This window comes from Lepidochelys kempii, chromosome 4, assembly GCF_965140265.1.
Source record: "Lepidochelys kempii isolate rLepKem1 chromosome 4, rLepKem1.hap2, whole genome shotgun sequence".
NCBI lineage: Eukaryota > Metazoa > Chordata > Testudines > Cheloniidae > Lepidochelys > Lepidochelys kempii.
Window position 1 is genome coordinate 34145237 of NC_133259.1, and position 23801 is coordinate 34169037.

The 23801-nt window shown below is 40.0% G+C and overlaps 2 protein-coding genes across 7 annotated transcripts in view; one reads left to right on the forward strand and one right to left on the reverse strand.

The window, feature by feature from the left end:
- Positions 1-2711, reverse strand: part of ZGRF1 (zinc finger GRF-type containing 1) — a 51984-nt gene extending 49273 nt beyond the window's left edge. Inside the window, exons 1-2 of the mRNA XM_073343179.1 lie at positions 2269-2711; positions 4-114 (exon numbers count right to left, since the gene is read on the reverse strand). The gene's annotated coding sequence lies outside the window, so the exon portion shown is untranslated. The remainder of the gene's footprint in view (positions 1-3; positions 115-2268) is intronic.
- LARP7 (La ribonucleoprotein 7, transcriptional regulator) overlaps positions 2366-23801 on the forward strand; it is a 36253-nt gene continuing 14817 nt past the window's right edge. The window contains exons 1-9 of one of the 6 annotated variants that reach the window (XM_073340913.1): positions 2366-2665; positions 4610-4713; positions 6580-6795; positions 8238-8338; positions 8442-8525; positions 13179-13343; positions 14567-14675; positions 16475-16849; positions 18996-19131. In XM_073340913.1, the coding sequence (XP_073197014.1) occupies positions 6588-6795; positions 8238-8338; positions 8442-8525; positions 13179-13343; positions 14567-14675; positions 16475-16849; positions 18996-19131 (1178 nt within the window). In that variant the 5' untranslated portion in view covers positions 2366-2665; positions 4610-4713; positions 6580-6587. Of the gene's footprint in view, positions 2666-2712; positions 2737-4609; positions 4714-6579; positions 6796-8237; positions 8339-8441; positions 8526-13178; positions 13344-14566; positions 14676-16474; positions 16850-18995; positions 19132-23801 lie in introns of those variants that run through there. The other 5 variants (XM_073340915.1, XM_073340912.1, XM_073340914.1 and 2 more) reach the window with 5 other exon arrangements.

The following is a 23801-nucleotide window of genomic DNA, read 5'->3' on the forward strand; positions in this document are numbered from 1 at the left end:
TACATTGGGATCTTAATCATCATTATCAGTTGCTGAGACTTCAATTAAAACACAACCAAAGGAACACAGCTAACACTGGCAATTGCTCTAACTTCTTGAAATCACTGGCTGGCTCTGTAGACAGCAATATAAGTAAGTGTTTAAAAGTAATCAAACATAAGAAAAGGCACATGGCAAGACATAAAACATGGGAAAGCTGGAGAGATTACAGAAAAAAATATGATGATTAGACTAGCTATTAAAACATAGATGAAGGGATAATGAGAATACTTAGTATATTTTAACATTCGGGTTAGGGTTGTTATATTTTAACAGTCAGAGCAGTAGAGACAAGTTGAAATATCTCATAGAATACTTTTCTAGTTGGTCCCCAAAAGGTATTTTTGAAAAATCATAATATGCTGATTATGCTGTTAGCAGATAAACAGATATTAAATTAGAATATATTTTCTTTCTATATAAATGTATTTACAACTGAATCAAAAACATGTATTAGAAGATAAAATATATTCATGCTTTTTCTCATGACAATGTCTCTCAAGCTGTGCTACCTTTTTCATTATGAATTCCAGTTTTAAAGTGTCTTGTCTTTCAACTTCTTAAATTCTACACACTCACCACAAGGTGGCTCCGAACCTTTACCTATAAATTTATTCTTCTCAGTCTTTGTACTGTTTAGAGAGATATATGGAAAATCATGTTCCCAACTGTGCAATTCAGATTCTGTGGCCCATCACCATTCTTGTAACAATACTAGAAGTCTGCACTTTCCCCTTACTTGAGCTAATAACAATGCTAAATCAAGCCATTTTACACAAAGATGGTTACTTAAGAGCAGAATAGGAATTTTCAGATAGTCTTCATCTCATCCCAAGTAACAAAATGGAACAAGAATAAGAATGGAAATTATAGAATCTGTTGGTGAAAGCCTTAACGACCTAGAATAAATCAGCAATATTGATAATGCCTAATGTTAAAAATAAGACCGTACTGCATAGTTTCTATGAAAGACAGTATCTTATAATGTTTTCATAGTTACAAATTTAACAGCAGCAGAGGAAGAGAGAAATTAAAAGAATGAAAAATAATCAACTTTTCTTTCTGATCCAGCACTAATTCCTAGAAAGTATTATGGTTCTGAAAGGATTTGTACCAGAACAAACTGTACTCATATTTCTGGCAGGGCATGAAACATTATTATTTTGCTCTCATATCACTCCCTTCATATTAAAGGTGATTAACAGCCACCATCTCAAACCATTTACAAGGGAATTTTCAAAAGTATTCCATGTTAGCTAAACACTGATCTTACTGAAGTCAATGGGACTTTTACCACTGACTTCAATGACAGCAGAGTTCAGGCAATACTGAGTGCTTTTAAAAATCCCAATGTTAAAGACTAATACTTTTTACCCTTGAAAGTTGGGTTATTAGTGTAACTGAAGCTCTTAACATTTCAAAGTTATATATTATTTTTATTTTTTTCCGCCTGATAGCAAGACATTAGGTGCTACACTTTTTAGTGGTTTCTTTGGTATAGCAGAGCTTTAAGAAAAAAAAAGTGAACCAGGACTGACTTATAGCAAATCCTGTCTCTGGGGCAAGCTGATGGGAAGCACTAAGGTGACCTGCAATGGAAAGAAGTTGGGCTTCTGCTCTTTGCCTCTAGAGGCCAGAGTACTGTACAAACATCGACCAGAGGCAGTAGTCCCTGCTCTGGAGAGCATGCATGGAGCAATCCACCCATCAGCAAGTCACACGCTAGCTAGGCTGGAGGACGCGGGTGCCGGAAGGACTAGACAAAGACAGGAGGCGAGGGTAGACATGCTGCCACGGAGCGGACAGAGGGGTACGCCCCGACATCCGGGGGCTCTTGTTTTCGTCACCAGACGCGTCATGTCACTGACTGACCGTTTCTATGGAGGCGGACGAGCCCCTCCCGAGCCCACAGGGCGGGCGAGCGGGCGCTGCACTCCTGCTAGTCCTGGTGTAATAAACAGCAAGCAGCCCGAGCCGGCCTCCCCCGCCCCGGTCTTTCCCAACCCCCCCGGCACGGATCGCGAGCCCAGCAGCGCTGAGCCTCTCCGGTCACCCTTAAAAGCGGCGAGGGAGGGAGGGCTGGCGACGTGAGACCGGACGCGGTTGCGCTAAGGGGCGATCGCTGTGCTGACCCCGATGGGGCCGGGTGGCGCCTGGGCTACGTCCGAGAGACGCGGGGCCGGGGGTGTCAGAGCGCCAGGAGCCGGCCCTCCCCCTCTCTTCCCGCACCTCTCGCGGTCTCCGCCTTTCTCCCATGTTCAAAGGTTTCCCGCGCCGCCCGCTGTCGATGACGTTGTTTTCCAGCGCGACAGCATGGGAAGCCCCGCCCCGCCTGGCGGGCGGCGCGAGAGCCGGTAGCCAAGAGGTGGCGTGCCGGCGGCACGCGCTCACGAGCGCCCTTCGCAGAGAACTGACGCTGGGATCCGGCGGAAGGGCAGGCGGGGGCCTTCTCCTGCGGCCGAGCGTCGCGCGCTGGTGTCCATGCTGTGACTGCTGCTGCGCCAGGGAGGGCAGGAGCCCGGGGAGGAGGCGGGCGTGGGTTCTCTGGCCGCGGGCTTGTGCGTCACGCCGCCAGAAGCCCGCAGGAGTTCGCGGCGGCAGGTGAAAGCCCGGCTCTCCGGACGGGGTGAGGGAGAGACATGGGGATTTAGGGCAACGTGTAACCCCTTCCGCCCCGCGGGCAGGGGGCGCTGCCAGGTGCTTTCTCCGCGCATGCGTCAAGGCGCTTCCGCGCGGCTCGTGCGATGGGCAAGAGGCGTTAGTGGCGTTGGGCGCGCTGGGGCGGGGGGCGCAGCTCATCACTGGATCCTCCCTCTTGTCCGTCAGGGCTTGAGGGGGTGACTCCGAAGTGCTGTTGCTGCCCCCTGTGTCACCTCCTCCTAGCACTCCGGAGTGAGGCCATTGGCACGGGGAGGGGCAGTTCCTTTGCGATCAGTGCAGTGGTGTAGCGAGGGAGTTGACTTCTGCCCTGCTGTGGTCTGCACTCGCCTCTCTGGCCATGTCTACACTGCATTGTAAACCCGACCCACGCTTGTGCATTGGGTTGAGTATCCAGGCTGTATTGTAAACCTGGGCTTACAGTTGCTGGAGTTGGGCCCACTTGTCCAGGATGTGATACACCGATCTTCTGACTTGGGTCTGTTGCTTGAGCTGCATTCACCCTACAAAATGATAGGGCTTGGACCTAAGTCTCACACAGTATCAGGCTCTTCCCTCTCCCTCCCCCCCCCCCCCCCCCGCACTCCTTGGATGGGCCCCTTGCTGATCAGTGTTGTGAGTGGATGATAAGGGGGTGGGCTCAAACCTGAGTCTGAGCCCAAGTTTCCAGTGCAGTACAGTATAGAACATACTCTAAATGACTGCAATCTAAGTTCAGCTCTGCAGCCCCCAATTCAGTTTGATAACCCTACCATACTGCATTTACACCTGCTCAACATTATAACAAAGCTGCCAGTTCTTTTTACATGCAGCACCTTGCACATGTGAGAGTAGAATAGAATCTGGCATTGTAAGCGTTAAACATATCTCTCAGTACCACTGTGACTCGTGAACCTCTGACCCATTTCTGTTGGTTAAAAGAGGGCTTTTTTTCCTGACAAAACCACAGTTGCTTGACAGTCGCTTACATCCTGTAATTCTTGTAAATGTCTAACTTTCACTGAAGTTAACAAAAGCTTATCTGAGGAAGTATAGCATTGTTTGGCCCATAGCTTTTACTGATAAGTTTTGTTATTGTTTGTTCTTTCTGTTCTTTGACTCTTTGTACATAATGTGCTGCTCCATTTAAAATCTTTTCTATTTAAATTACCTGAGCAGCTGGTGTGCATGCAGTTGGAAATTGAACAATAATTAGAAAATACTCTCTAGGTAATAGATGTTAACTGTGAAAATGTATTAATGCTGATTTTAATATAGTTATGTAAAATCAAGTAGTTCTGACCGTTGATATTGTGCTAGAGCAGGATATTGCTATAGTTACTTTGAGTAAGAAAATAGAAAAAATTGGAAAGTACTTTGGTGAGTGCTCTATTCATAAGACAATGATTGAGAGTGCTAGCTTTTTTGATCTTTGAGCATTTTCTATGACTTCACTATGGTTGAAACTCAAGAGACTTTTTTGTACAATCCTTTGTTTTTAAAATACAAATCCAATGAATGTCAATTGTTTGATTTAATGCTGAGGTCAAGTAACCTAAACCTCAGTGGTGAATGACTCAAAGGGAATAATATGAGTTTCTTCTTCCACAAATAATAGTGTTGGTTTCCACCAGTTTTACAATACAGTGTCAGGTTGTGACCCAGCTAATTCAAAGCATTTTCTTGTGCTGGCTACCAGAGTCATGACTAGCAATGAAAGAGGGAGGATTTCCTCTGTTGCAGGGGTGTCAGTTATTTTTTGTCACAGTCTAAATTTCTTGGTCAAGATATAGTCATGGTCCAGATTCCAGAGAAAATAATAATAATAATAATGATTATAATAAGTAAATAAAAATTTCTGGGTCTATTCAAAAGCGTCTGGTGGTTCGGATTTGGCCCAGGGTCCACCTATTGACTTACCCCTGTTCTGCAGGATCACTCCTCCTCCTACCAGAGCTGTGGCTTTCCCTTGTCTCCCCACAAGTACATCAGCCAGTGCAGCTAAGCTGGCATGTTGAAGAAAGGTTTCTTTGCAAGGTAATAGAGCATTCATCTTCACTTCTCATCCCCTTTCTTCCCTTGAGCATCTTATTGTGACTCTGAGTCCTGGGGCAGTGCATCTTCAAGCTAGCCTTGCTCAGGACTTCTGGCAAAGTCACAACTTGGGACCTGGTTAATGCTCCCAGCACAATCTAGAATTTGCCTAAACTAAAAGTTGGTTTTCTAATGTCCTTAATACTTGAAGCTTCCTAAATAGTTTACAGATTGGTTGGATACTGATAGTTAAGTGCTGGTGTAGACAAGACAAGCACAGCTGTCATTATGTGATGAGCTGTAGCTTTCAGAGACTTGGGATATTAAGGGGGGTGGGTGTTTGTTTTTCAGAGAGAGGATGTTGTCTGGAATACGTCTATAATGCCTGAATATTTTATTTAGAGAATTGGCTTGCAGTCTGTAACTTCTAACTGGACATTCATCAGAGGCATCCTCTATCGGGTGGGAAAAAGTACCTCTAATTAATAGTACAATTTTTCCTTTAGCCTCCTTCCAAGTACTGTATTGCATTGCTGACATTTGTCTTGCTGTGTGACGTGAACTCACGTTGAACTTCTGGCTCAGTGGTCAGAGTATGACCTCACTTATCCTTTCAAACTAATTGACAACTTGTTGACCTTAAATCATCTTGAATGGTCAGCTCACAGCAGGGAGATAAACTGGAATCTTGCTAAGAGGAGCCTGATTTACACAATAATCTGAAAACCATTTCCATTTTTATGCCATCTTGTTATAAAGATGAGCTTCCTCTCTGATGTTTCTTCTTACAAGCACCACTTCCTGGTATATTGTATTGCAGTACTAACCATTGGCCAAGCAATGGGAAGACTTATGTAGCTATCATGCATAAAATATTTCAACCGTTGTGATAACTTCATTTTTAGACAGCTTCCCACTTTTTCCAAGTTGTATCTGTTTTTATTTTACACATACAGAATAAAGTAGTCTGAAAGACTGGTCATTCTTAAGGTTGAAAAGTGAGCAGGCTCAAAATGAATTAGAGTTTATAGATGCCCAAGACCAAGTTTGATATTTTCTCTCTAATTATATAAACCCGTGTAACTTGTTATCTTTGCTCAAGTTACATTCTGTTTTCTAAGAGCTTTATTTTATTAGTTGCCAAGAGCCCTCAATTTGCCGGTTAGGTCAGTGGGAGTTGAGGATGCACAGCACCTCATAAGATCAGGCCCCAAATAACTGAGAAAAAGGAAAACATTATTTTTAAATACAGCACATCCAGATTATAATGTAGACTTGCAAAAAACAGTATTCATCAATGAGCCCAAAAATATGGTGCTCTAAATCTTTGACAGAATATTAACAATGTAGTGAAAATGCATTTTACTGTACTCAGAAGATGTCGTTCGAAAAATGTTGGCTCGCCACATCCTTTCCTGGTATAAGTACTCGCAGAGGTGTGTTTTAGCTTTTTGATGATCTGGCAAGGACCATTTTCTTATGTGCATCCCATTTCCACCACAAGTCCAATTGTGCTGAATACTACCGTCAAGTGTTAAAATTCATTTTGGTGTGGGATTCCTCTACAAAGAGACTGTTTTTAAACTTGGGGTTCAAACCAGAAACTCATGCAGCCAGATCCTTAGCTGGTGATAAGCAGCATAAACTTCTGGAAAGACAAGGAGGGTAAGGTAATAACTTTTATTGAACCAACTTCTTTTGGTGAAAAAGATGAGGTTTTTGTGCTTATGCAGCTCTTCTTCCTAGGACCAACATGACTACAGCAACACTGCAAACATAAAGCTCTTGGAAAATTATTGGATGGGAGGTGCAATAGAAGAGCAAAGCAGTATTGCCTACTATTTTTACAAAGTTATGTTTAATTTTCAGATGACAGAATGACTGGCATAGAGAATGAAACTGTAAGAGGCAAAGCCATGGAAGAGGAAAGCACTGAACAGAAAAAGGAACGAGAGAAAAAGAAAAGGTCCAGGGTTAAGCAGGTGCTGTCAGATATTGCAAAACAAGTAGATTTCTGGTTTGGAGATGTCAACCTTCACAAAGACAAATTTCTCCGAGAACAAATAGAGAAATCTAGAGATGGATGTAAGTTTGCTCTTAAATAATAGAAAAAGTGGTAAACAAATTTCCGTTTTGAATTGTAATTTCATCTGCAGTGGTGGTGGTCTGAATTATTGCATATATAAATTATAGAGGCATTCTGTATGTGTAGCTGCTGTGGAGGAAAAAAGCCCATTCAAGCAACTGGAGCAATGACAGTCCATTCATAAGAGAGATATGGGTACTGCTCATATGAGGAATCTTATTTATTCTTATTCTTTTCCTTCCCTTACAGCCAATTATGATGGTGCTTTTGGAGAAACTTCATGGGTGAAAATTTGTGGTTCTTTTGATTTTGTTTTTGTTTTGGTTGTTTTTGTTTTACATCAGTGAAAATGATAGGAAAGCATACAATCTCACTATTAATATTTGGTTTATAATGTAGCTGGTATGGAATCATGGAAGCTCCCACTTTAATTTTGCATTTGGTTTTGTTCCAGCTTTTTTATTTTGTGTTTTAGATACGTTTGGATGAGCGAATGGTTGTTTCTTTGCATGGCAAGGAAGACTAGTGAGAGTTCTGTAGTCTGTCCTTTGATTTTTGTTTGTGTGGTTTATTTGACTTTTACCTTACAAAGCAAAAAGCTACAGGTGTGTCAGATTTTTTGGTTAGGCTTCTTAAAGAACCACAGAATACCTGTCATTTAAGATGGAAAAGGTTCTTTCCGCTGTATTGTGCTATGTGATGTGATTGTATGATGCTAGTACAGGCTCAAAGGTCCTTTGATTTTTTTGGTAAGGTATTGTGGACATCCTCCTAGGTGGGATTGTATGCTAAATGAATGTACTAGAGTTACTTTATATCAAATGCTATGCAATCTAAAAATGATGTTAAAGCCCTCTTCCAAATGGCTATATTTTAACCTTTTTTCTGCATGTTAATGTTAAATAAACTTGGTAAAAAAATTTACCAGTACATGTATTGCAACAGTTTCTGTCAAACTTTTAGCAACATAACTCATTGCTACTAAATAGAGGGAGTGAAGGGATCTTTTGTAATGGAAGCATTGGGTTGAATCTGAACACTAAGTGAGTGCTTGGAGGAAAGGCACCTCTTCAGTGCAAAAGATTTTTACATTATAAAACCACAATAGAAAGGGGGTTTTCTTCATTTATTTCCAAAGAGAATAGTTACCAGTGGGAGCTGAAAGAATAGATCAAAATTCCTTTGGGAAGAAAGTTAATGGGGAAGAGAAATAAAATCTAAGCTTACTGAAACCCTAAATTACAGATGGTAAAAATCTACTTTTATGTAAGTTCTTGTCAATACTCAAACCAGAGGTATGCTCTTGCAGTTCTTATGCATAGAAATGGTCCCAGTGGCTTCTATGGTACTTTAGAACACCTAGATAATACTGATCTGCTGCTCATGTGAATGAGACCTAAATATGCTTTCCTTTTGAACTTGTTTTTTTTCCCTCCTCCAGATGTTGACATATCACTTCTTGTATCATTCAACAAAATGAAAAAATTGACGACTGATGGGAAATTGATAGCCCGAGCAGTTAAAAGCTCATCTGTTGTGGAAGTGTGTATTGTTTTTTCATTCTTTTTTAGCTGCTATTACTGTAGTTGAGGTGGCAGATAAGACTGTAGAAAATGCTGCCCTAATTTGTCTTTGTTGCTCTTAGCTGGATTTAGAGGGAACTAGAATCAGAAGACGTCAGCCACTGGGTGAGCAACCAAAAGATGTGGATAGTCGTACTGTATATGTGGTAAGGTTGCATCCGTTACATGTCTCATGTGTAGAAGGTTAATGGACTATTTTGTTTTTTATGAAGGTTAATTTTAAACTTATTTCTTACTGAATTGTAGACTGTAAATTCCACAGCACCTGGTCTGTTTCTGTCTTGTAAAGTGCCACGCCATGAGAATGAATAAAGGATTAGAAAGCATGCCTTATAAATATAGACTCAAGGAGCTCAATCTGTTTATCTTAACAAAGAGAAGGTTAAGAGCTGACTTGATTACAGTCTACAAGTATCTACATGGGGGAACAAATCTTTAATAATGGGCTCTTCAATCTAACAGTGAAAAAGGTATAACATGATCCAATGGCTGGAAGTTGAAGCTAGAAAAAATTCAGACTGGACATAAGGCATACATTTTTCATAGTGAGAGTAACTAACCGCTGGAATAATTACTAAGGGATGCATGGATTCTCTGTCACTGATAATTTTAAAATCAAGATTGAATTTTATTCTAAAAGATATGCTCTAAGTATTATTTTGGAGACATTCTATGGCCTGTGTTATACAGGAGGTCAGACTAGGTGATCACAGTGGTCCTTTCTGGCCTTGGAATTATGAATCAGTGAACCAGTTAGGATAATGAACAATAAATAATGAATACTAGCTGGTACTTGAGGCAGGTTGTTAATGGAATTAGAAGACTGGAGAACAATGCAGCTTTGGTGAAAGGAAATGATCTTCATAACATAAATATTCTAATGTCCCTTTTACTACTGCTTTTCTTTTGCTGTTAAATCAAGATGCAGCATATAGAGTGAATGATTGAACTCAAATTAACTGTTAGCAAGATAAGCAAGATCTATTTTAACACACAAGGGGTTGTGTTATATTGGAGAAATTTTCATGTATTTTCCTGCACTATTGCTTCCACAGTTTGTAACATAAGAGGAGCTGTGCTGATACAGACAAGTGCTTATATATATTCTCTGAGAGTAAACAAGGCTTTAGGATGATGATAAAGATGAGCTGGATGAGTCTGACAGATAATCTAGACCTATTTTATAGATCATTTATAGAGCGTACAATACAATAGTAGTTATTAGTTTTAGAAGTACCATCATGTTTGTTGCAAATCTGGTTTGCCCTATAGTATCATCAGTCTTTTGATAGCAGAAAGCTCCTAAATTGGTTGGTTTCAGTGTTTTATTTCTGGAAAACCCTTCCAGTATCTATGCACTGTGTCTATACTGAGATTTTTCTGAAAATCGCTATATTGCTACAGCACCAGCATACCAACAGTGCTAGCAATGGCAGTAAAAAATGCTGCTGGCTGATGTAAGCTAGTGCTCCCTCTGAGGAGCTGTATTCTTGGAAGATTTTCAGAAGGAGCTCTGTGTAGCCAGTTCCCATTTCACTGGGGCATTACCTAGGAGTCCCTTGGACTTCAGAGAGCTTTTATGGCTCGTATCAAAGTAGGTATGTAGCAGGAGCCATTAGGGGAATTGAGTTTTCATTGAACCAGCATTTTTTTTATTTGTAGTACCAACTTTTTGTGATGGCATGTATTCGGTAACCACCATGTCGGTATATACATGTGCAAAGTACCACAGCTCTCCAGATCAGTAAATAACGTGGGTTGCTCTGATGATTCTAGAGAATAAAGTAATTATACAGCAGCTCCTTTCTTTAACAACAAATAGTGATGGCTGGGCTTTTGTTAAGTGTGGTGTGATAGTGCTAATAGAATTCCCGAACGCAGTTGTAAGCTCTCCTTATTCCAAAGCTCTTCAAATAATATTGACAGAAAAGTTTCAAAATATTTGAAGTAAGCCTATTTTAATAAGCTAGTTAGTTAGGCTTTGATTTGAAATTGTTGTAAAAAGAATCATTAGTGTATATTTTGTAGACCACCAAATTTCCAAAGTTCTTATATGGAAAGTAATTTGCAATATATATCTGATCCTTCTTACCACCTACAGATTTTTTTAAAAAGAGAGAGAGAGACCAATGGTTTGTTTTTTTTTTATACAGAGATTAAGTAAATTTCAAACCCTGCTAAATCACTTCTTTTGAAGCGCAACCATGGGGCGGTATAGTTCTATTAGGGTATGTCTGCACCAGGGGTTATCAACCTTTTTATTTCTGAGGCACCCCCCACCCAACGTACTATAAAAATTCCACAGCCCACCTGTGCCACAACAACTGTTCTTCTGCAAATGCAGTAGATTAAAAGCCAGAGCCGGGGTTAGGGAACAACAAGCAGGGCACTTGCCCGGGACCCCACAAAGCTAAGTTGCTTGGGCTTTGACTTCAGCCCTGGGCAGCGGGATTCGGGCTTCAGTTTTCTGCCCTGGGCCCTAGGGAGTCTGACGGTGGCCCTGGTCTCTGATTTATGTCAGTGAACCCCCCCTGAAACTTGCTCGCAGCCCCCAGGGGGCCCCGGACACCTGGTTGAGAACTGCTGGTCTACACAACAATAAAACATCCTGCGACTGGCTTGGTTTGCGGGGCTCAGGCTGGAGGGACTCAGGCTTCAGGGCTGTAAAATCTGTGGTGTAGATGTTTGAGCTCAGACTGGGCCCTGAGCTTGGGCTCCAGTCCAAGCCTGAACATCTGCACCACAGTTTTACAGTCCTGCATCCCAAGCCCAACTCACCTCATCCCAGCCAGCTGCAGGTGTTTAAATGCTGTGTAGGTATTCCCTAGGGCTATGTCTATACTGCAGTGAGACACCTTCGACTGGCCTGTGACTAGAGTTTTGGGCTAAGGAGATGTTTAATTGCAATGTAGACATTTGGGCTAGGGCCAGAGCTCTGGAACTCTCCCACCTTGCAGAGTCCTAGAGCCCAGGCTGCAACCTGAGCCCAAATGTCTACATCACAATTAAACAGCCCCTTAGCCTGAGCCAACTGACACAGGCCAGCTGAAGGATTTTTAACTGCAATGTAGACACACCCTTAGAGTCCTTGATAAGTTCTGCTTCCATACTAGAGAAGGGGGGAGAGAGGTTTTTGTGCAGGATCAACACAAAGGCCGCTTTTGTAGTTTCAGATGAATAGGAACACATCCTTTGCATATCACAAAAAAATCTGCTACTGCACTTGGGCTCACGGGGACAATAGCCGTATTTTTCAGCGTATGCAGCAATGCACAGCTCCATTTTTGAAACAAGAATAAAGTCCATGTAATGTATTCCTTTAAGGAGTCGCTTCATTATCTTACCTATAAAAAGAAACTTCCCTTAAGGCTTAATTGAAGTTTAAATTTCAAAACAAGTTTTACAAAGATAATCTTACGGTTAATAAACTTTCTCTGCTCTACTTTCGACTCCCTAGCAGTGCGTAATTGTTTCTGGTGCTGTACATATCCCATTAAATATTTTATGTAGTTTTAAATTCACTGACATTTAGATTGTATCAAAACTATAATGGAATGTGCTGCTCAGGCAGGCAGAGCCCATACTAAACCAATCATTTAACAAGAAGTTTCTCTCTCTTTTGGAACAGTGTAGTGTCTTGTCACTAAGTTCTTCAGTTAAAACCTTTTTAGAAAGATAAACCCGTTGGGAGACTAAATAATGCTGACATTGCAATTTTTGTTTCTATAAGTGTTCGAAGATGTATCTTGTCAAAGGGGCCACCCATAAGGGCATCTTTAGAAAGGTATAGGAAGCTATTCCTGAACTAGAAAGAGCTAATAGTTTGGACAAGCTTCCACTGTCAGCAATAAGGGGAAGCTAGTAGGAACTGAGGCAGGCTGTCTGCAAGTTGCCAAAATGTGTGGCATAAAATTGCCAATTCATATGTGCCTATTGCCCAGGTGACTGGCTGGCTGAAAACCCCGCACTGGTCATCACTACAGATGGGCAATTAGCATACTAGTGCTCATCATAAAGTTTAAAAACTAAAGAGCTACCAGGTTTAATTTACCAGTTCTTTCACTAGTGCTTGTTTGTTGTTGCAAATGAACACCTATTTCTCTGAACTGTGAGTTACCCAAAGTCAAAAAACCATTGTGCTGTGAACTGATTGTTTCAAGCCAATGAGACTGCACTGGCTCAAGGTTCCTTATGCATGGATGTGATTGCAGAATTGAGTTTCTGGTACAGGAAACGAGAAAATAACATATATCAAATGTACATTGTTGTTTTTACCAAGGGTACAGTTTAAAGTTGTGGTGGGCAACCTGCGGCCCGTCAGGGTAATCCACTGGCGGGCCGTGAGACCGTTTGTTTACACTGACCGTCCGCAGGCACGGCCGCCTGCAGCTCCCAGTGGCCAGGAATGGCAAACTGCGGGCGGCCGTGCCTGCGGACAGTCAGTGTAAACAAACTGTCTCGCAGCCCGCCAGTGGATTACCCTGATGGGCCGCAGGTTGCCCACCACTGGTTTAAAGTGACATTTCCAGATGAATGCTAAAACCTGCTGTTCCCCATACTGATTAATTTACTATTATTTATCTACCTATTTCATTCAGTAAGCAAACTTGTCTAGAAATGTGAAAATATTTCCTAAATTTTTCTTAGGTATTTCATTGAAAACTCTTAAATAGCTAGCAGTACTAGGCTACATTGAGCCTCTGATACTGTGGTAATTGACTATATGGGAACGTGTATATTATATTGCTAAAAGAGATATGTTTCGTCTTTTTTTTTTTTTTTTTTTTTTTTTTTTTTAGGAGCTGCTTCCCAAAAATGTCAACCACAGTTGGATTGAGCGGGTATTTGGGAAATGTGGTAATGTAGTTTATGTCAGTATCCCACGTTATAAGTCCACTGGAGACCCAAAGGGATTTGCATTTGTTGAATTTGAAACAAGAGAGCAAGCAGACAAAGCTATTGAGGTAGGCCCATCTTTAACACTTCTTTCCAGGTCATAATTAAGACTACGATTTAGTCATGGGTATTTTTAGTAAAAGTCACCGACAGGTCACAGGCAATAAACAAAAAGTCAGAGCCAGTGACCTGTCCATGACTTTTACTAAAAACACCCATGACTAAATCTTAGGTGCTGGAGGAGAGGGGGTTCTCCAGCAGACGCTGCTGATCTGGGGGAGGGTGCTCTGGTGGCCGCTGCTGCTCCAGGGGGGTGGGTCCCCACCACTGCTTCTCTAAGGATGGGGGCAGCCCAGGGGGTCCCGCCGCCACCACTCCTCCGAGCCACGGGGTGGCGTCTGGGACCAGCTGCCTGGGGCTGCCCAAGCAGCAGCCGGTGTGGCTGGTTCCGGGCCGGGCACGGCTGCTTGGGCAGCCCTGGGGTCAGCAGCTGAAGCTGCAGAAGTCACGGAGGTCCTGGAAAGTAAAGGAATCCATGATTTCCGTGACCTCAGTGAAAGACTCACAGCCTTAGGCATAATAGAGTGGCAAACGTGAATAGTCTCTAGTGCTGTAAAGGGAAGTGGAAGGGAAACTTAAATACAGGAATTCTCAGAAATAATATAATTTCAAAGCCTGGATATTACCTTGATTTTTTTTGTCATTTTTTCCCCCCAAAACCTGCAAATAGCTTTACAAACTGTAAAGTTTTCAAATTCAATTAAATTAAGTGAAGCAAATAAGAGAAACGCAAACTGATATTTTCTCCCTTAATTTAATTGGGCTATTTTTTAGCTCCTTTTGAACCCAGAATAAAAGTGTCTGTTTATGACAGCAGCAAAATGGGAATGAAATGGCCTTGCACAGCTCACTGGAAGAGGATAGTGAAGGTATTAATACTAACTTTTATCATAGCTTTGTGGTATGGTCTTAAGGTTTTAGAAATTATCATTCCGTAGCACAACAAAAACAAAAGTAAAACTGTTGTATTGGCCAAAGGAGCCAGTAAACTAATGACTTGAGGACTAATAAACTTTTAAGCAGTGCTTGTGGACCAATTATCCAAAAGAAGGTGGTTCCCCCTCAGTTGGATTCTTCAGAGACCACATCTTTCTAGAATGAGTGTAGGGGCAGTATATATTTTTAGTAATTATTTCTTTTTGGGGGGAAGGGTATTCCGCTGTGAATAAATTTAGTTTTTAAATAATATTTTGTTGATCTTAAATACTTTCTATTTTTTTTTTAATTTAAGTTTTTGAATAATCCACCAGAAGAAGCACCAAGAAAACCTGGGATGTTCCCCAGAACAGTAAAAAATAAGCCTGTTCCTGCGCTGAATACAAGTGACTGCAGTGTAGTGGGTAAGTATTTTGGGAGGGGGAGGGGAATATTTTGGGCATAGTAATTTTTAATTCAGACATCTTAAACTCCTTTTGCGTAAACTCCTTAATTAATCTATTAATTTAAAACTTTATTGAAACGGAAATTTGTAATTTTTTTTTTGTTTTCCTTGGCAAATATGGGTTTAGGAAGCAAAACTGGAATACAGAGATGAAGCATCTCTGTTTTCAGTAGTAAATTTCTGCCTCTCTTTTCTTCCTTGAATAAGGATGAAAATGTCCTTTCATGCTAACCAAGAAGCAACATTGTTTGCTTTCATACTGGCAGACTAAGCTGTACTATTTATTAATCATCATTTAAACAATCACCATGAGTCCCAGTCAAATTTTTCACACTAGCATAAAAACATTTAGTATTGAAGAGAAGGCTATAAATTACAATAGCAAAATTACATTTAAAGATTGTTAAGGCCACTAAAACCAAAATGTGACCACCTAACAGGTCTTGGATGGCAATCATCTGGCATTTTTCTTTCTGTTGAACTTGTTAGCTGTATTCCTTTACCAGTTCTTTCACTAGTAGAACCAGAGAAATTTGCCAGAATTTTACGGTCTGAACATCTCACTGAGGATCCTTCACAGTCTTCATAACTCCATTGCCTCTGAGCAGAGACTTCTAAATGTCAGTAGAATGTTTGCTCACAGAAACATGGGAAAATTGCCAAGGGAAAGCCCTTCAATATGCTTGAGCAGTGGTTCTGTAAATGATCTGTAGATTAATTTTGATAGCATAATCTTTCAAGGAGCATGATTATAGTTTCAGTTGATTTGCCCAGCTCATTCTTACCTTGTTTTTGACGGAGGAGCTCACTTTGTCTCATAAAGGGTCTTGAGGCTCCCTCCATTCATACAGTGAGTTTCCCCATCACATCCATCATTTTTCTGGCCAATGACTGACTACTCTTTTATTAACAACAAGGCTTTGCTCCTTAATCATTTGTAGTAGTGATTGGTGCGAATCAAAAGGTGGAGGTGCTGCTTCTATGTCAGGGCCTGACTGTGCTGCTTCTCAGTAGTGTTCCCAGCCCGTGCCAGTCTGGAAGCAAATAAACAGTACTGGGTATCAGACCTAATTTTCCCTCATTACAGTACAGATAACCTCCCTATTAGGTAATTTGGCAGGCATGTAATTCTTGCTATATACAAATTGTGATAGATTCAGTGGGTTCATAAAAGCAGTTATGACATTTTCCCAATATCTACCAAAGGTTGGGTCTCCCCAATAGAACTCATAATTTGTCAGCCAGCTTTCCTATTTACTTGTCCATCTTGACTCAGTAAGGACCCTTCTCTTTCCTGCCAACCTCCAAAAGCAGCCAGTTCCAGGGAATGTTGTAATCACATACAAATCGTGAGGAAGAGCAGGACTTTACCTCCAACCCTTTCAGGCACTCTTGATTCTCTCTGCTAACTCAACAGGAAGCATTCTAGGAAACCTCTTCTCAACCTTCACTTGCAAGACCATGCCCCCCCTCTATATTGGAGATTCCAGCAAAAATCCCTCTAGTTTTATCTCATCTCCCTAAAATAATCAGTAAAGCCTTCTGGGACTATCTCTTGCCTCTTTCCAGTAATTGCAAAGAAGTCTTACAGGATGATCCCCATCCCAACTTTCCCAGGAACTGAAAATTGAACTTTGATCTCTTCATATGAGGGCATGTTGTGCTACCTCTATGTAGTTAGGCTCTCTGATCTAATCTAAACTTTCATCAGGAATGCTAATTGACAAAGTTTTAAATGTGGTGTTTTGCTTTATACAGAAGAGAAGAAGAAGAAGAAAAAGAAAAAATCCAAAATGAAGAAAGAGAGCAGTGTACAGTCAGCTGCAGAAATGAAAGAATCAAACATGGACACTACTGCAGATCAAATAAGCAAGTCAAAGAGACACAGAACAACATCTGAGTGCTTGGAAATGGAAGTATCTGGAGTCCATAGGCAATCTTCTAAGAAAGAGAGAAAAAAATGGGATAGAACAGAAAGCCCAGAATTAACTGAGGAAAGTAGGCTAGGGAAGAGAAAAAGAAGCAACTCTGGAGATGTAGAGGCATTAGGTGCAAAAGTCAAGAAAACTGCTCAAAAAGATGATGTTCATTCTGCAAAAGAAGAAACGACAGAAGCTCAAAAGGATTCCAAAGGTAAAAATATTATTGAATTTTGTAACTTTTGTATTTCCTTTTAGCTGCAGAAAAGCAAAATTAAAGAGAGATGGATTTTGGCAATCTTCCAGAGATAGTGAAAGGTGGGTTTGCAGAAGAGGAAGAAGTGGGAATTGGGGAAGAGATTGGGAGCCAAAAAAGAATTTCCTTCTCAGTGTTAGAAATCTTATTGTTAGGGTGTAAGTAAAGGCAAATCAGTTCCTGAAAACCCACTTCCTTATGGAAAGGTGGAATTTTGGACGAGTTAGTACCTTGTGGCAGACAAGTGAAGGAGTGGGGAGCCCAGTAGGAGTCTAGGCTAGAGAAGAGCAGGGTTCCATGAAAGGAGGAGGGAGTGAAGGAGCTGTGCATAGAGGGAGGTGGGGGATACATGCTCATGGCTTTGGGAGGGATGGCTTCAGGGGTTACTAGCCCTAGTACTTGGACTAGTGTGTATTGGGTAAATTTATGTGCTAAGGAGAGTGGCAATGGATTCAGACATTGGACACCAATTACTTTTTATCAAAAGGACTTTAGTCTTTTGAAGCATTTATTAGTGGTATTTGGGCCAATAGCTGGCAGATACATAAGGGTTCAGAGAATGAGTTGAGGAATATGTAGAGTTGGATGTCATTGCTCATAGAAGTTCTGTCAAGTTTAAAGCTAGCACAGAGACATTCCAGAGAGATGAGCTTGATGGAGAATAGCAGAGCGACTAGATCAGATTTGAGGCTCTTCTCAGAAATTAATACGGTTTACAGGGAAGGCTCAGACCTGGTATGGGCAGCTGGAATGCCATTGAAATTAGGTGTAGATTTAAAAACTCAGACTATGTTGAAAGGCCCCATATAAAAACCTAGATGGGTAGGTTTAAAATCAGAAAAGGAATGTGTTGGAGACGCTTTTTTCTTTTTCTTTTTTTAACTAGAAATAGGAAAGATCTAGTGACACAAGATATCAAAAGCTATGTCAAAATTACATGTGAAGATAAGGATCCATGGTTAAAGCTAAAAGTAAATAGCTAATCACTTAGACTACAGCAATCTTAGTTTGGGGAAAAGGTTGACATCCGCAGGTCAAAAAGTTTGTGTTGAGAAAACAACTTCAGAACAAAAGTCATAAAATCCTGGCAGGGACCTTTTGAGGTCGAGTCCACACACTGTGGCAGAGTGGGTTGCGACCCCGTTTTAATGGGGTCACCAGGGCTGGCTTAGACTTGCTGGGGCCCAAGGCCAGAGCCAAAGTCTGAGGCCCACCTCCCTGGGGCCAAAGCTCAAGCCCAAGCCCCTCCCCGTCTGGGGCCGAAGCCCGAGGGCTTCAGGTCAGCGGGGCTTAAGTTACAGGGTTCCTGCTGGGGCGGAAGCCCTTGGGTTTCAGCTTTGGCCTCCCCACCTGGGGTGGTGGGGCTCAGGCTTTGTCTTTGGCTCCCAACCCGGTACGATTGGGGTCGGGCTTTGGTTCAGACTTCAGTCCCCCACCCTCCTGAGGTTGTGTAGTAATTTTTGTTGTCAGAAGCGACTCGTGGTGCAGAGACGTTTGAGAATCCCTAGGCTAGTGGCTCATGCTACTGATGAGGGGGAAAAGGTAGGGAGACAGCAACTATTGTTGGAAATCCGTTAATTAGTTTCTCGTATTCACAGAGCTGGCGATGGTTTTGATGTGAACTGGAAGGGGTGTGGAGAGGAAAAGAATGATGGATTATAGGTGGATTAAGGGAGAATTAAGAATCTAAAATGAAGGAAGCAATGGAGTACAATATCTTTTCAATTTTGTAAAGGATAAACCGAAAACTCAGTGCTCAGTGTAGTAAGGAGTGAGGGGTTGGGGATGAAACAAAGTAGAGAATAATAATACTCTAAAACAAGCACCATTGCATTCTGCATTGTTTTTCATGTTGGCTGACAGAGACAGTTTGTACTTGTCTGTACTTTTTTAAATATACTGTGGAAATAAATTAGAAGAGACCTCCCTACATTTCACTGTGATATTAGCAGGAAAAATTCAAACGGAAAAAGTTGATCATAAATGTTGTGTCTTAGCAGTGCTTCTTAGAGCAATGTAAATGAAGGAACATGCCATTTCAGTTATGTTTGTCGCTTTAAATATGATATGTCCAATTATCTTTCTTTTGGGGTTTTTCATTTAGAAGTTACTACAGAAGAGGAGAAAGATGGTGATAAGAAAGATACATCCCTTTCAAAATCAAAAAGGAAGCATAAGAAAAAGCACAAAGAAAGGCACAAGATGGGAGAGGAGGTCATTCCATTGAGAGTACTCTCAAAGTACGTTATGATATAAACTAATATGTTTATAACATTCAGAGTAGGTTTCTGAAGTTAGTAGTCCAATTTTTGTGCTGATTGCTATCTTTTTGAATGGTATGGTATATAGTCAATGGTATTAACCTGCTTGAACTGTAGGGCAGTAAAATTTTTTCCCCTCCTAATCAGTTAGCTGCTTTAAGCTCTCAGTCAACATTAGTTCAAGTTAATGTCACTGCATTAATATATCAGATGAATTTATTTATTTGAGAACTTGTCAAAATTTGTTTTAAGACTGCTGTTTTAGGAGTAGTATTGGGGAAAATATTATTTCCACCATATGGTGGGATGTTAGCTATATTCAGACCATGAAAAATACACAGAACCCTGCTGTCTTTGTGGCAAGTAACTTTCAGTAAAATTTTAAGGGCTACAGTTCTCACAGCATATGTTGATCACTAGCTGGGATCAAGATTAACCCTCCTTCTCTTCCCTGCAATTAGGTTCATTATGGAAGCTTCTTAAACCTAATTAAGAATCTCTCATTGACCACTGTTGGATACTGAACTAAATGAAACTCTGGTCTGTACTTTGATGGCATTATGCAGTTTGCATGAGGCAGACAGGTCTACTTTTTCTTCATGTAAACTGAGAGGACTAAATTACACCAGCGTTGCACCCTTTCAGTTTATGGACCATGCTTTTTTCCTTCCTATTAAAGGAAATAAAGTGCCTGAGATAGTAAAAAGAAAAGGAGTACTTGTGGCACCTTAGAGACTAACCAATTTATCTGAGCATAAGTGAGCTGTAGCTCACAAAAGCTTATGCTCAAATAAATTGGTTAGTCTCTAAGGTGCCACAAGTACTCCTTTTCTTTTTGCGAATACAGACTAACGCGGCTGTTACTCTGAAACCTGAGATAGTAAATGTTCAGGATTGAACTTCAGGCTTTCAGTTAATTCTTCCAACAAGTTAAATATTGTTTTTTGCACTTGTTTTCCAATTAATGAAAACTTAGCTTCAGTTATGATTTTTACTATCCATGCAGACTGTTGGGTCAGTCATGGCACCAAATCTGCTATTAGAAAGTCACTTTTCTCCTATGTAGTCCCATGATGTGTGTAGGTAATGTTTCATATATTTTACATGTTTGTTTGGAAACCATATTATGATACTCTTTTATAAATTTTAACAGGCAGAACAAGCTATGTAGCTTATCTTGTAACTAGCATTAAGTTTCCATTTTAAATGCTGCTTTTTAGCCAAGCTGTGTTGCCAGGTCCTTTAAATTTAATGGGATTCTTTCAAAAAGGATACTTTTAAAGAGTTGTGGATAACTATGTTGTACTTTCTTAGATCCTTCCAAGATCAAAATTTGAATTGTTCATGATTGTTGATTAGTATATTCTACAAGTGAACAGACCAAATTAATCCCCAGAAACAAATTTATAAGCAGGATCTTTTACATGTTTAAACTGTTATATAGTTACCCAAATTTAAATGCCTTCATGTTTTGTCATAATGGTATATGTGAATGTGCATACTACTTTTACACCAACATGCCACTGTTAACTTTGTGTGACATTTTCAAATAAAAATAACTGTCCAATAAAATATCACAAGTTTCTAAAGTTTTACATACTTTATTAAATATTCAATATACAATATATACAATATACAATGCATCTTTTGATATTTATCTGAGAATATCTTGTTTCTTTCACTAATTTGTCCAGTATTACATTGCTATTTCCTGTAATATCTATTTGTATGTCTTACAGTCCATCACCATTGCTAAAGTGCAATTCCAGCTTTTACACAACAGAGTTGCATATTAGCAACAGTAGTGGCCTGCAGTTAAGATATTTTACAAGAGATATTTACAGCGAACTTCAGATGAAAATGTAAATTGAGTAGTTTTGTTTATTTATATTCCTTCTAATACTCTTAATACCAACATCTCATTGGATTTAAAAAACAGCCATCTGTTGCTCTGTGTGTTGTATGCTACCTGGAAAATACAAAAAATAGGTAGAAAAGCCCCAAAATACAGTACTATCAAATACAAACAACAAACTATCAAACACAAACAACATTCCAACTTGGGGGGCCTCCAGATAATCAGTGTACTTTTAACCAGTGTACTTAAAACAGCATTGATCTGTAAATAAGCAATTAGGATTCACCACAACTAAAACATGGAAGCACTTACTTTTTCAACCATCCAGCAAGTACTTCCATGTTAAAGTAGAGGGGGTCCTTTAAAACAAAGACTTAACTATTTTTGCAGGAGGGAGTGCATAGCTGTTATGAAAAGAGAAACTAACCTTCTATATAGAGATGCATTAGTGCTGTGGAGAAAAACAGAGCATTGACTTCCCCCTGCCCCCCAGAGAATTTCAAATTTATGTCATGATGCCAGTCTAAGCCATGGATTCTGTCTAAGTGCTACTTACCTCATATGGGCAGGATTTCTCCCTTAGAGTATGTTTTAAATTACTATGGTAGGGTATTTTTGTATAGTTGAAATCTACAATGCATGGAATGTTTTTGCTACAGATTAATTACAATACTGTAAATCTGTAGTCCTCTTAGGTTTCCACATCAAATGTTTTCTGTGGAAATGGGCATTTTTTTCAGTGTAGATGTTCTGCAGTTGAAAAATCAGGATTCACCATCACTAAAACATGGAAGCACTTACTTTTTCAGGAGCAAAGCAAGTACTTCCACATTAAAGTAGTGGAGGTCCTTTAAGCTGAGACTGCAGACTTCTGTTATGCCTCTTTTTTCTGTAAAATATAACTACATATATGAATTTGTTAAAATATATATATAGCATGCACATTCAGACTGGTATTTTCTAATAGTAGAGTAATATATATAATATAAAATGTAATCTTTAGGCAGCATTATTGTTGTGAAAAATCTGAAGTTTGAAGTACAAACAATAAGGGTTGATATTTTAAAGGACAGACTTGGTAGCATTTGTTACTTTTTGCAACTTTTTGCACATTTTAGTTTTCTTTCTGAGTTGTGATCAGTCTATTTTCTAGAAGTGTCATAAATTCAAGACACTCAGATCCACCACCACTGAAACATAGAAGCACTTTTTCTAGGCAGCAGATGTTAAAGCAAAGAGGGTCCTTTAAAAGTTGTCAGTAAATACCTCACTTGTAATAATCATTAATATTAATTACAACATACTCTCACTTAAATAAGTTGACCAGCAAAATCATACTAATTTTTTAAAATATAAATATAATTGTTACCTGACCCATATACTGGTCTTGTCTGAACACCAACTATTGTATAATAAGAGATTTTACACAATAGGTAAACATGATTTATTATTTTTCCTCTTGTTGTGTTTATTTCCTTTTATGGGTTAACAAATCCTGTGACACAAGAGCAGAGGCAAGGTTCCTGTTTTTTCCACATGCATATTCCAGGACTGAGATCAGGATTCACCTCTACTAAAACATGGAAGCACTTACTTTTTATAGTCATAGAAAGCACCTCCATGTTAAAGTAGAAGGGGTCCATGTAAACCAGTACTTTGCAGTGTCTGCTCTCCTTTTCCACCAGTTCAGTACACCTGCTGCATGAAATATAACACAAGAATATTACATTTCTGTTCATTATTGCATAGTAGAAATGCTTCAGAAGAACATTATAAACATTGAATTACTTGCCTGGCTCATTCCCCATGGTCTTCTCTTCCTTTTCAGTCTAGTTAACAGGGAGTGCCTCCTCAGGCTCTTATTTATACCATACCTTACTACAGAGTGGCTGTTGCCTTTTTATCTCAAAGAATCATTACATGGCTCTTTTGTTATTTTAATGTCTTTGCTCTGTGAGAACAGTATGATCCTGGGTGAGCTAGATGCTTTTTTGAAGTATACAGTTGTCAATGTTAACAGCTAAAACCATTACCACAAGATATCCTCCTCTTTAAAAATCCCCTATCAGCTTGTTTGATAGCACAGATTAGGGTAACAATGAGTCGTTCTCACAGTGGCACTATAGGCATTGTGTTTCTTTGGAGCAAAGCTCTAGCTGTTTGCAGAAACATCTCCATGTTAAATGTATGTAAATATATAAATTGCTTCCATGCAGTGTGGATTTTTTTAAAAACTCTAATGCATTTGAATAGTAAGGAATGTTCTTATCTCTATAGATTTGGGGGGAGGGTGAGTTTAACCAGTTTTTTTAATCAGTGAATTTTCTAGAGAAAAGTGACTAATTCTTAATGTAGTAAAACTAAAGAGGGCTCAGTGAACTAACCAGTACTGCATTAGTGTCTATGCTCTGTGTAATTCCAGTTCCAAATAATATGTCTGATTTACCAAAGCATTCAGAATGCTTTCTGAAGAAGATGCAATACATATGGCAATTTTTCAGTAATTTTGTTCTCCTGTTAGTATTTATTGAGGCCATTTAGAAGATAAAACGAAGTGGTAATTTAGTCAGATAACCATCAGACCCTAGACAGCTATATAAAAAGATGGGGAGGCCATTAAGCGCAACAGGGGAGAGTCTCAGCTGGTATATATTGCCATAGCTCCAATTTACACCAACTGAGCATCTGCCCCCTGATGTCAGCTATAGTTTGTGTATTTTATTTGCAAGTCATTTTGACCATGTCAGCCTATCCCCACTCTCATTCGCTATCAAGATGTTGACTGTCACCT